Here is a 12005-nt window from a genome sequence, read left to right on the forward strand (position 1 = left end):
GAGCCTCAGCTGACAGGGGAAAAAGTGTGGCCTTAAAGAGTGGGCGGGCTTTGTCCACATATCGAGGGACCCACTGGGCATAGTAGGAGAAGAATCCCAAGCACCGTTTGAGGGCCTTGGGACAATGGGGGAGGGGGAGTTCTAAGAGGGGGTGCATACGGTCCGGGTCGGGACCGTGGACTCCGTTTTCCACGACATAGCCGAGGATGGCTAGTCTGGTTGTGCAGAAAACGCATTTCTCCTTGTTGTATGTGAGGTTAAGCTTCTGGGCCGTCTGGAGAAATCGTTTGAGGTTGGCATCGTGGTCCTGCTGGTCATAGCCGCAGATGGTGACGTTATCCAAGTACGGAAACGTGGCCCGCAGCCCGTACTGGTCCACCATTTGGTTCATTGCTCGTTGGAACACCGAAACCCCATTCGTGACACCAAAGGGAACCCGGAGGAAGTGGAAGAGACGGCCATCGGCCTCGAACGCCGTGAATTGGCGGTCCTCCGGGCTGATTTGGGAGTTGGTGGTATGCAGACTTCATCCGATACTGGGCAATCTGATTCACCATGTCTGCAATCCTGGGGAGGGGGTACGAGTCGAGGAGCGTAAACCGATTAATAGTCTGACTATTGTCTATGACCATGCGGAATTTTTCCCCGGTCTTGACGACCACCACATGAGCTCTCCAGGGACTGTTACTGGCTTCTATGATCCCCTCACGTAAAAGCCTCCGGACCTCGGATCGAATGAACACCCTGTCCTGTAGGCTGTACCGCCTGCGGCGAGTGGCTATGGGTTTACAGTCCGGAGTGAGGTTGGCAGAGAGAGGAAGGGGGGGGGGGGGGGGGATTCGCAGCGTGGCTAGGCTGCAGATAGGGAGTGGGGGTAGGGATCCGCCGAAGCTGAGGGTGGGACTCTTGAGATTGCATTGAAAGTCGAGTCCCAATAAGAGTGGGGCGCAGAGTTCGGGCAGGACGTATAGTTGGAAATTAGAGTAGCTAGCGCCTTGGATTGTTAGAGTTGCGACGGTGCGCCCTTGGATATGGACAGAGTGATCACCCGAAGCGAGGGAGATAGTTTGCCGCGCAGGGAAAATGGGGAGCGAACAGCGTCTTACCAGATCTGGGTGTACAAAGCTCTCAGTGCTCCCGGAGTCGAAAAGGCACGGTGTACTGTACCCGTTGATTTGGACCATCGTCATAGAGCTGTGGAGATGCTTTAGGCGCGATTGGTCCAGTGTGACTGCGTTGAGTTGCGGGTAGTCGGCGGCTCGGTCGGCTGCGCTGGGATGGCCCCGCGATGAGTGCCCGCTGAGGTCGCAGTCTTCAAGCGAGTTTTCTGAATGTGGAGAGGATGGGGCCCAAGATGGCCGCCCCGGTGGATCGCACGTGGCGGGCGGCGAGGACAATGGCGGCCCCCATGAGTCACCCGTGGTGGACCGCGTGGTGGGGGTCAGCGAAGATGGCGGCCCCCATGGATCACACGTAACGGGTGGAGGCAGAGCCTGCCACCTTTTCGCCCACAGCTCCTGCAGGTCGCGTTGTGGGCCGGGAAGTGCTGCCGCGGGTGCTGTGGCTGGCCACAAAAGTGGCAGGCTGGGGCAGCATGGTGGCTGGGTGGCCGCACAGCGCAGGTCTGGGGGAGTCGCTGGTCGGGGGCCCATGATGGGGTCGCGCAGTCGGCAGGAAACAAGGTGAGGCTACGAAATGAGACCTCCATAGTTGTAGCGAGTTCAACAATATCTTCTAAATTTAGGGCCCCCTTCTCCAGCAGTCACTGGCGCACGTAATTCGATCTAAGGCCTGCAACAAAGACATCGCGGACAGAAAGTTCTCTCATGTTCTGCAGCAGTTACAGCCTGATAATTACAGTCCCAGGATAAGGCATTTAAGTCTCTGAGGAATTCTTCTAGCGATTCTGTAGGGCGCTGGCGGCGAGTAGTAAAACTGTGGCGCGCGTAGACCTCATTGATAGGCCTCGCGTACATTCTATCGAGTAGGGCCTGGGCCTCTGTATATGAGCCGGTGCAGTTTAGCTGAGTAGATATACGATGGCTCACCCTTGCGTCCAGTAGACTGAGTTTCTGCTCCTCCGTCGTTTCTGTGGTGCTTGTTTCAGCCAGGTAGGCCTTAAAACATCGGAGCCAATGTGAAAAGATTTATTTTGCCTCTGCAGCCTGCGGGTCGAGTTCCAGTCGATTAGGCTTCAGGGCTGATGCCATGGTCATTCCTTACTGTTTCTTAAGATGATTAAATTGATGAGACCATCAATTCACGCGACACGTGGTTAGATGTGAACAGTGGTTTTAATCGTCTTACAACAGAGCCTGCCTGTGACAAAATGAACTCCAGATGAACTGGCAGGCAGGCTCTCAGCATCAACCTTTATACTTCCGGTTAGGGGGAGGAGCCGTGGGTGGAGCCCAGTACAAACTCCCGTACAATCCCAGTGCATCTCCCCCTAGTGGCAGAGCAGCGCAACTGCTCGTGTGCTGAGCTTACAGGGACATAGTACAACATGTGTAATACAGTGTGAATTACGCTACTGTGATTCACCACAAATAGGCTATTATTGCAACTACAATCAGTTCCAAAGAAGAAGAGAGATATCTCCTGGACTAGAGGTACATCCGAGGATTTCTGGTAGGCCAAACGAGAGGGGTTGGAATATCGGGTTAGAGAAGGCAGGGGATAGGGGTGGGGGTGGGGTACAACTTGAGGAAGGGGCAATGCCCCTGATGGGCACGGGGAGACCCCAAAGGAGATAGCCTCTTCCTGCTTGACTGCAGGCGAACTGCCAGATTGTTCACCATACTTCTGCATTCCCCCCCCCCCCCCCCCCCGACTTAAAAATTGCAGCAGAGGCAGATTGAGGGCCTTTAAATGGCAGTTATGTGTCCACACCTTAACCACCCCTGTCGTATGAGGGACATGTCAAGGGTGGCTAGGAATGCAGTTGGCTGATCAACGCTTTACGAACTCCCGTACCTTCAAATACATTAGATTAGGGTCAGTCGCATAAGTTTGTAACTTGTAAAACGGTGCAAAATTTAGTTGATATATAAGCTAGTGTTGGTCACGCATTTGAAACCAGAGAAAAGAGCCAAGGTTCAAGAGCAGGATTTTTTTCCACAAGGGTAACATTGATGGAAACCTTATGCATCTTCCTCCTCTTGGATACCCAGAAAGACTCAAAATGGCTGAATGTTTGAAATTGAACTGCAAAATTCCGTAAACAATCAGCAAAGCACCACAATTCACAGAGTGCATTGTTAAAAATGGAGGTATCAACTTCATTGAAAAAGAGTAGCTGTCAACAGGGGTGGTACCAGAGGATTGGAGAGTGGTGAATGTCGTGCCCCTGTTCAAAAAAGGGAATAGGGATAACCCTGGGAATTACAGGCCAGTTAGTCTTACTTCGGTGGTAGGCAAAGTAATGGAAAGGGTACTGAGGGATAGGATTTCTGAGCATCTGGAAAGACACTGCTTGATTAAGGATAGTCAGCACGGATTTGTGAGGGGTAGGTCTTGCCTTACAAGTCTTATTGACTTCTTTGAGGAGGTGACCAAGCATGTGGATGAAGGTAAAGCAGTGGATGTAGTGTACATGGATTTTAGTAAGGCATTTGATAAGGTTCCCCATGATAGGCTTATGCAGAAAGTAAGGAGGCATGGGATAGTGGGAAATTTGGCCAGTTGGATAACAAACTGGCTAACCGATAGAAGACAGAGAGTGTTGGTGGATGGCAAATATTCAGCCTGGAGCCCAGTGGTTGGTTTAGCTCACTCGGCTAAATCACTGGCTTTTAAAGCAGACCAAGCAGGCCAGCAGCACGGTTCAATTCCCGTACCAGCCTCCCCGGACAGGCGCCGGAATGTGGCGACTAGGGGCTTTTCACAGTAACTTCATTGAAGCCTACTCGTGACAATAAGCGATTTTCATTTTTTCATTTCAGTTACCAGTGGCGTACCGCAGGGATCAGTTCTGGGTCCTTCATTAACGACTTGGATGAGGGAGTTGAAGGGTGGGTCAGTAAATTTGCAGATGATACGAAGATTGGTGGAGTTGTGGATAGTGAGGAGGGCTGTTGTCGGCTTCAAAGAGACATAGATAGGATGCAGAGCTGAGCTGAGAAGTGGCAGATGGAGTTGAACCCTGACAAGTGTGAGGTTGTCCATTTTGGAAGGACAAATATGAATGCGGAATACAGGGTTAACGGTAGGGTTCTTGGCAATGTAGAGGAGCAGAGAGATCTTGGGGTCTATGTTCATAGATCTTTGAAAGTTGCCACTCAAGTGGAAAGAGCTGTGAAGAAGGCCTATGGTGTGCTAGTGTTCATTAGCAGAGGCATTGAATTTAAGAGCCGTGAGGTGATGATGCAGCTGCACAATATCTTGGTCAGGCCACATTTGGAGTACTGTGTGCAGTTCTGGTCACCTCATTTTAGGAAGGATGTGGAAGCCTTGGAAAAGGTGCAAAGGAGATTTACCAGGATGTTGCCTGGAATGGAGAGTAGGTCTTACGAGGAAAGGTTGAGGGTGCTAGGCCTTTTCTAATTAGAATGGAGAAGGATGAGGGGCGACTTGATAGAGGTTTATAAGATGATCAGGGGAATAGATAGAGTAGACAGTCAGACACTTTTTCCCCGGGTGGAACAAACCATTACAAGGGGATATAAATTTAAGGTAAATGGTGGTAGATATAGGGGGGATGTCAGAGGTAGGTTCTTTACCCAGAGAGTAGTGGGGGCATGGAATGCACTGCCTGTGGAAGTAGTTGAGTCGGAAACGTTAGGGACCTTCAAGCGGCTATTGGATAGGTACGTGGATTAGGGTAGAATAATGGAGTGTAGATTAATTTCTTCTTAAGGGCAGCACGGTAGCATTGTGGATAGCACAATTGCTTCACAGCTCCAGGGTCCCAGGTTCGATTTCGACTTGGGTCACTCTGTGTGGAGTCTGCACATCCTCCCCGTGTGTGCGTGGGTTTCCTCCGGGTGCTCCGGTTTCCTCCCACAGTCCAAAGATGTGCAGGTTGGGTGATTGGCCATGATAAATTGCCCTTAGTGTCCAAAATTCTATGATTAACCTAGGACAAAAGTTCGGCACAACATCGTAGGCCGAAGGGCCTGTTCTGTGCTGTATTTCTCTATTTCTATGTTACTGCGTTTGTAATTCATTTTCCAAAAACAATTACTGTAAGTTACCTAATTTGACCATGTGGGTTGCATACAACCAGATGAGAGTTTGTTGCCATATTTAGGCAAGAATTTCTGTGTGGGTTATGTGGATTGATGTTATAATCACGTTAATTATAAATATGTTGGAGTTCAAAAGGTGGGATATGTTCCCGCTGTCACTGGCGGGGAGGGTGCAGTCCGTCAAGATGACGGTGCTCCCGAGGTTTTTGTTCCTGTTCCAGTGCCTTCCAATCCTTATCCCGAAGGCCTTTTTTAGGAGAGTTAACAGGAGTATTACGGTATTTGTGTGGGCGCATGGAACTCCGAGGGTGAGAAGGGTGTTCTTGGAACGGGGCAGGGATGGGGGGGGCTGGCGCTGCCCAACCTCTGTGGGTACTATTGGGCTGCCAACGCAGTGATGGTGCATAAGTGGGTAATGGACGGGGAAGAGGCAGCATGGAAGAGGATGGAGATGGCATCCTGTGTTAGCACGAGTCTGGAGGCGCTGGTAACGGCGCCGCTGCCGCTCCCTGCAACGAGGTATACCACGAGCCCGGTGGTGGCGGCTACCCTCAAAATTTGGGGCCAATGGAGACGGCATAGGGGAGAGGTGGGGGGCTCGATTGAGGCCCTGATACGGGGGAACCATTGGTTTGTTCCACGGAGCATTGATGGTGGATTTCTGGGCTGGCACAGGGTAAGTGTTAGGAGGTTGAGGGACCTGTTTGTGGATGGGAGGTTCACGAGCTTGGGGGAGTTAGAGGGGAAGTTTGGGCTCCCGCCGGGGAACATGTTTAGGTACATGCAGCTTAGGGCATTTGCCAGGCGGCAGGTGGAGGGGTTCCCCTTGTTGCCCCCACGTGAGGTACGGGACAGGGTGCTCTCGGGGGTGTGGGTTGGAGGAGGGATGATTTCGGACATATACCGGGTAATGCAGGAGGTAGACGAGGCCTTGGTGGAGGAGCTGAAGGGTAAATGGGAAGAGGAGCTGGGTGAGGAGATTGAGATGGGGACATGGGCATATGCCCTAGAAAGGGTGAATTCCTCCTCTTCCTGTGCGAGGCTTAGCCTCATACAGTTCAAGGTGCTGCATAGGGCCCACATGACTGGGACGAGGATGAGTAGGTTTTCCGGGGGCGAAGACAGGTGTGCTAGCTGCTCGGGGAGCCCAGCGAACCACGCCCATATGTTTTGGGCGTGCCCAGCGCTGGGGGAGTTTTGGAAGGGGGTAGCAAGGACGGTGTCAAGGGTGGTGGGATCCAGGGTCAAGCCAGGCTGGGGATTCGCAATTTTTGGGGTTGCAGTGGAGCCGGGAGTCAGGAGGGGAAGGAGGCCGGTGTCCTGGCCTTTGCGTCCCTAGTAGCCCGGTGGAGGATCTTGCTTCAATGGAAGGATGCGAGGCCCCCAAGCTTGGAGGCCTGGATCAATGATATGGCGGGGTTCATCAAATTGGAGAAGGTGCAATTTGCCCTGAGGGGATTGGGTTTGGGGGGCAGGGAGAAGTGTGTACAGGGGTGTGTACAGGGGTTTGTGGGATGTGGCGGGTGTTATCTCTTTCCTTTCTGTTGTTTGCTTTTTTTTTTGTTTTCGATTTAGTAGTTGCTTTTTTAGGGGGGTGGGTGTTGTTCTTGGGTTTTTACAATGGTTATTCTGTTAATATTGTTTTGTTTATATTTTGTGAAAATCTTAATAAAAATTATTTTTATTAAAAAAAATTATAAATATGTTGTGTGACAAACAGTATCTGGTGGAAATCCTATCTTCTAGTTGTAATATAGAATGTCAGAAGATCTGGCCGGTGTAGGTCCACAGATCTTTGAAGGTGGCAACACAAGTGAACAAGGTAGTCAAGAAAGCATAGGGAATGTTTGCCTTCATTAGATGGGGCATTGAGTATAAAAACTGGCAAGTCATACCGCACTTAGAATATTACGCACGATTCTGGTCGCCACACTACCAGAAGGATGTGGAGGCTTTGGAGAGGGTGCAGAGGAGGTTTACCAGGATGTTGCCTGGAGGATGTTTGCTATGTGGAGAGGCTGAATAGACTCGGCCTGTTTTCATTAGAAAGACGGAAGGTGAGGGGGTGACCTGATAGAGGTCTACAAGATTATGAGGGACATGGATAGAGTGGATGGGCAAATACTCTATACCAGTGTGGAGGGGTCAGTCACCAGGGAGCCATACGTTTCAGGTCCGTGGGGCAAAGTTAGAGGAGATGTGCGAGGCAGGTCTTTTACACAGAGGGTGGTGAGTGCCTGGAACGCATCGTCAGGGGAGATTGTGGAAGCAGATACAGTAACGGCGTTCAAAGGCGTCTTGACAAACAAATGGATAGGATGCATACAGAGGGATACGGCATAAGGAAGTGCTGAGGGCTTTGGCAAAGGTTGGTATCATGACCGGTACAGGCTTGGAGTGCCGAAAGGCCTGATCCTGTGCTGTATTGTTCTTTGTTCTTTATTGGCATTCTTGTGATTGCCCTGATGAGTGCAAGTTGCAAAACTTTGACAAAATGTTTTCATCAGCAATGCTCAAGTTCTGTACTACCAAACGACTGTTTATTTTGTTACCATTTGTAGTCTTGCAATTATAGTAACATATAAATGGATTTTTAAAAATGGAGTAAAATAAAGCTTTATTTGTATTCTGAATGTCATTTTCTTATATTATGTGCTATGATTATTCAAGAATTGCGTAGACTATGCTACACAGAAACAACCCATTTAGCAAAACCATTATATGTCATATATGTCAGTGTACTCCCATCCTTCCTCATCTAATTCTGTCAGCATAATGCTCTCTTCTCCCTCACATGCTTATCTAGCTTTCCCTTAAATGTATCAAACTATTTGTCACAACTACTCCCTGTGGCAGTGAGTTCACATTCTTGTCACTTTCTATATAAAGATATATAATATATATACATTTATTCTGAATTCCCTGTTTGTTTGTTTTTTAACTGTCTTATATTATAGAATTTACAGTGCAGAAGGAGGCCATTCGGCCCATCGTGTCTGCACCGGCTCTTGGAAAGAGCACCCTACCCAAGGTCAACACCTACCCCTATCCCAATAACCCAGTAACCCCACCCAACACTGAGGGCAATTTTGGACACTAAGGGCAATTTAGCACGGCCAATCCACCTAACCTGCACATCTTTGGACTGTGGGAGGAAGCCGGAGCACCCGGAGGAAACCCACGCAGACACGGGGAGGATGTGCAGACTCCGCACAGACAGTGACCCAAGTCGGAATCGAACCTGGGACCCTGGAGCTGTGAAGCCATTGTGCTATCCACAATGCTACCGTGCTGCCCTTATTGATAGTCTCTAGTTTTGTTCTTGCCCATAAGTGGAAACACACAGCATTTTCCTGTGGCTTTAAGGACCCAGTAACAGTTCAGTGTGGGAAATAGTCATCTGTGATTTAAGTTTCCCCGAATTAGCTAATTATTGGCCGGAGGGCTAACCCCAGAGTCTTTCAGTATCTCTGTTTCTCCAGCCTGCTATATGGGGGCCAACTCCAGGCAGCTGTGCTGTTCCACATCATCTGTGAAGATCTGGATGTCAACTTCTAAATTCCAGTCAGCTTCCAACAACAGGCCTCAATGCATCTTTAATTAGCTCAGTTGGCTACGGGCAGGTATCCCCAAAAGCCTACAAGCCTTCCCTCTCCAACCTCCACCCCATCCCTAGCCCAGGGAGAGATTGGGCAGGAAAATCAGCATGCCTGCCTCTCTTCCTTCCTGGCTTCTTAATAGGGTCTAAACATCCTGACCCCTGAGTCTACCTGCCAAATTCTTTCGTAATTTTAAAGTAATTTATTAGGTCAGGCCTCCGTCTTCCCCATTCTTTCCTAGTGTCCTGATGTTATCCTTGTAAACCTGTTTTGCACCCTTTATATTGCTTTGATTCAATGGTACTAATTTTCCTTTTCCTTTCCAGAGGAGTTGTGGAGTATGATGCTGAAGGATTCACCAAACTTACGTTATTACTAATGTGGAAGGACTTCTGTTTTTTAGTTCATAGTAAGTATTTTTTATATAGAAAACTTACATTTTATACAGTTTGTGAGAAAGAATTCCATATTTTTTTTCTTTGATGGGATGTGGGCATTGCTGACTAGGCCAGCATTTATTGTTCATCCCTAAGCGCCCTTGAGAAGTGGTGGTGAGCTGCTGCCTTGAACTGTAGTCCATGTGGTGTAGGTGCACACACACAATGATGTAATCAGATTGGCCGGCAGCTCTCGAAGGCGGAAGTCTCAACCTTAGGCAGTTAATGCTGCTTCCAACATAAAATGGCTGTGGGGCCCTCGGCTTATTGGTGGACGAGTTTCCTCCTGACCTTTTTAGTCAGTGTTGGGGCAAAGAATATGGCACCCCACACAATCCAGCCTGATGTTTTAGGTTGATTACATTTCATCGCAACTGGGAAAAGATGTGGTAGGTTGTGAGCAATGGGTAGGTGGGAAAAGGGACAAAAGGAGGATCTGTGACAGGGTGGAGGACAGGAGATATTAAATGACAGCCTTAAAGAGTCAAAGGGAATGGTGATGGGAAAATAAAAGAAGCAAAGAAACAAAAGATACGCCAAAGCAGGTGTGCTGCTGTGCAAAAGCAAAATTAAGAGAAAAAGCAAAACATGCAAAGAAAAGGAAAGAAAAATGGGGGAAAAGATTGCAGTCTGAAATTGTCGAACTCAACACAAATTGAGTCCAGAAGGTTGCAAAGTGCCTAATTGAATGATACTGCAACGCCTGTTCAGTATTTTCTCTTTATTTTAAATTTCCAGCAACCGCAGTACTTTTGTGCTCTAAAACAAAAGTACTTAACCCAATCATAACATTTCAGTGAACAGTTAAATTTCTTCCTACTATGTAAAATTATTTTTTTAATTCTAACCCTCCTGCCTTACACCTTATCACAGATCTTTCTGTCCCTTTTCCCATCACCCCATTCTCAGAAGCTATTACATTTGTAACTTTTCCCAGTTGTGATGGAAGGTCTTCGTGACAAATTGGGCTGGGTTTTATAGGGCACTATATTATTGCGCCCCTCTCCCCTCCGATCCCATTAATATTTCAAGTCCAATACAAGTTTGACCCAGTTTGAGGTGTCATATTAGACTCAAACACATTGGGCTGTATTCTCCATTTGGGAGACTGCGTTCTCCCACAGGAGGTGAATCCCACGGTTTATGATCCTCCCTGGGAGTGCAAACTGGCAAGCAATTCAGTGTTGCTTGCCATGCAAATTTATGCGTTGTGTGGGCTAAGAGGGAATCTGCTATTGGGCCGCCATTTTGAGCAGAAGGCTCGAGAGCGATGTCCCGCGGGCCCCCCCTCCCGCACCGTGCAGCACACCTGGGTTCCCCCCCCCCCCAGCCTTCCCAAGGACCCTTATAATAGGGATCCGTGCAATAGGGAGGTTCCTTCCCCCCCAATCCCTGTGACCCCTGTAATAGAATTACCCCCTCCAGCGACCCCTGTAATAGGGACCCCCCAATTACTCAAGCGTGTGGTTGCACGACACTTGCCTCTCTTTGATGTGGTCAATGTATGTCAACATTGAGGTTTCACCGTTTAGAGTCACTGAACCAGGCAGGGGCTATGATTGCCCCTGGAACGGGTCACACGATCCAAGGGTTGTAATGGAGGACCCCCGCTTGATAGCACCGATACCCCAAACCTCCCCATGGCAGTCCCCCCACCAATAGGGGCTGCACCCTCCCGGTAGCCGACCCCCTCCGAATACAGGGGCAGCAGGCCCACTGTCTCCGGGCTCATTGTCTGTGAGCAGGGTTGGCTACTCACCTCTCTGGGTCCCCACAGCAGCCAAAGGGGCCAGCGTGATCACTTGCTGGGGAGGCCGCTGCATCAAGGAAGGCTGTTGGATATGGGATGGCTCCCGTTAATTGTATGGAAATAGGCATCGCAAACGGTTTGGCACCTGGCGCGGTTCCCATTTTGTGTTTCTCTCCCCCCCCCCCCCCCCCCCCTCCAACCCTCTTAAAGAGGTCAATGAACGGCTTCCACCTCTAGGCGACCCCATCTACCGACTCTCTCAAGATGAACTTAAACTTTTCCAACCAGGAATTCCAGCATGTCACTCACCCAAACTTTTTATAAAACACCACTTGGAACCCATCCGGAGCCTTCTCGACCTGCATCACCCTCATACTCTCCATCACCTTCCTCAACCCAATGGGGCTCCCACTCCCTGCACCAACTCACCCTAGGAAACGCCAACCCATCCAGGAATCGCCACGGCCCCGCCGCGTCGTCATCCTATGAAACTCCTCAAACACCCCATTCACCCCCACCGGGCCCAGCACCACCCTTCCCGTTCCATCTCCCTCGCCACCTCCTGTTTCCTAAGTTGGTGGGCCAGAATCCTGCTCACCTTCTCTTCGTATTCGTACATTACCCCCTGGCCCTCCACAACTGCCCTACCGCCTTCTCCGTGGACACCAGCTCAAACTCCATCTGGAGCCTCTGCCTCTCCCTCAGCAACCCAGCCTCCGGGGCCTCCTGTGCATCCTCAGAATATCTTCCAGAAACCATACCATCGCATCTCGTTCCGCCTTTTCCCTGTATGCCCAAATAATTGAAATAAACACTTTCCTGCCCCCACCCACCCCCCCCCCCCCAACCACCGCCTTGAGTGCCTCACACAGTGTGACAGCCGTGACCTTCTCCTGTATCATTGAGCTCCGCAAACCTCTAGATGGCAGCTCTCACCTGCTCGCACACCACCTCATCCACCAGCAACTTCGTATCCAACCTCCACTGTGGATACTGCCCTCCCACCCCGATTTACTCGCGAATCCACCCA

The 12005-nt window shown here is 49.9% G+C and overlaps 1 protein-coding gene across 4 annotated transcripts in view; it reads left to right on the forward strand.

Annotated features, from left to right (window-relative positions):
- The window catches only part of babam2 (BRISC and BRCA1 A complex member 2), a 318522-nt gene that overhangs the window by 273767 nt on the left and 32750 nt on the right, over nucleotides 1–12005 (forward strand). For all 4 annotated transcript variants that reach the window (XM_038799057.1, XM_038799060.1, XM_038799059.1 and 1 more), the window contains one exon: nucleotides 9115–9197. In XM_038799057.1, coding sequence (XP_038654985.1) covers nucleotides 9115–9197 — 83 coding nt within the window. The remainder of the gene's footprint in view (nucleotides 1–9114; nucleotides 9198–12005) is intronic.

This window comes from Scyliorhinus canicula, chromosome 6 (assembly GCF_902713615.1).
Source record: "Scyliorhinus canicula chromosome 6, sScyCan1.1, whole genome shotgun sequence".
Taxonomy (NCBI): Eukaryota; Metazoa; Chordata; class Chondrichthyes; order Carcharhiniformes; family Scyliorhinidae; genus Scyliorhinus; species Scyliorhinus canicula.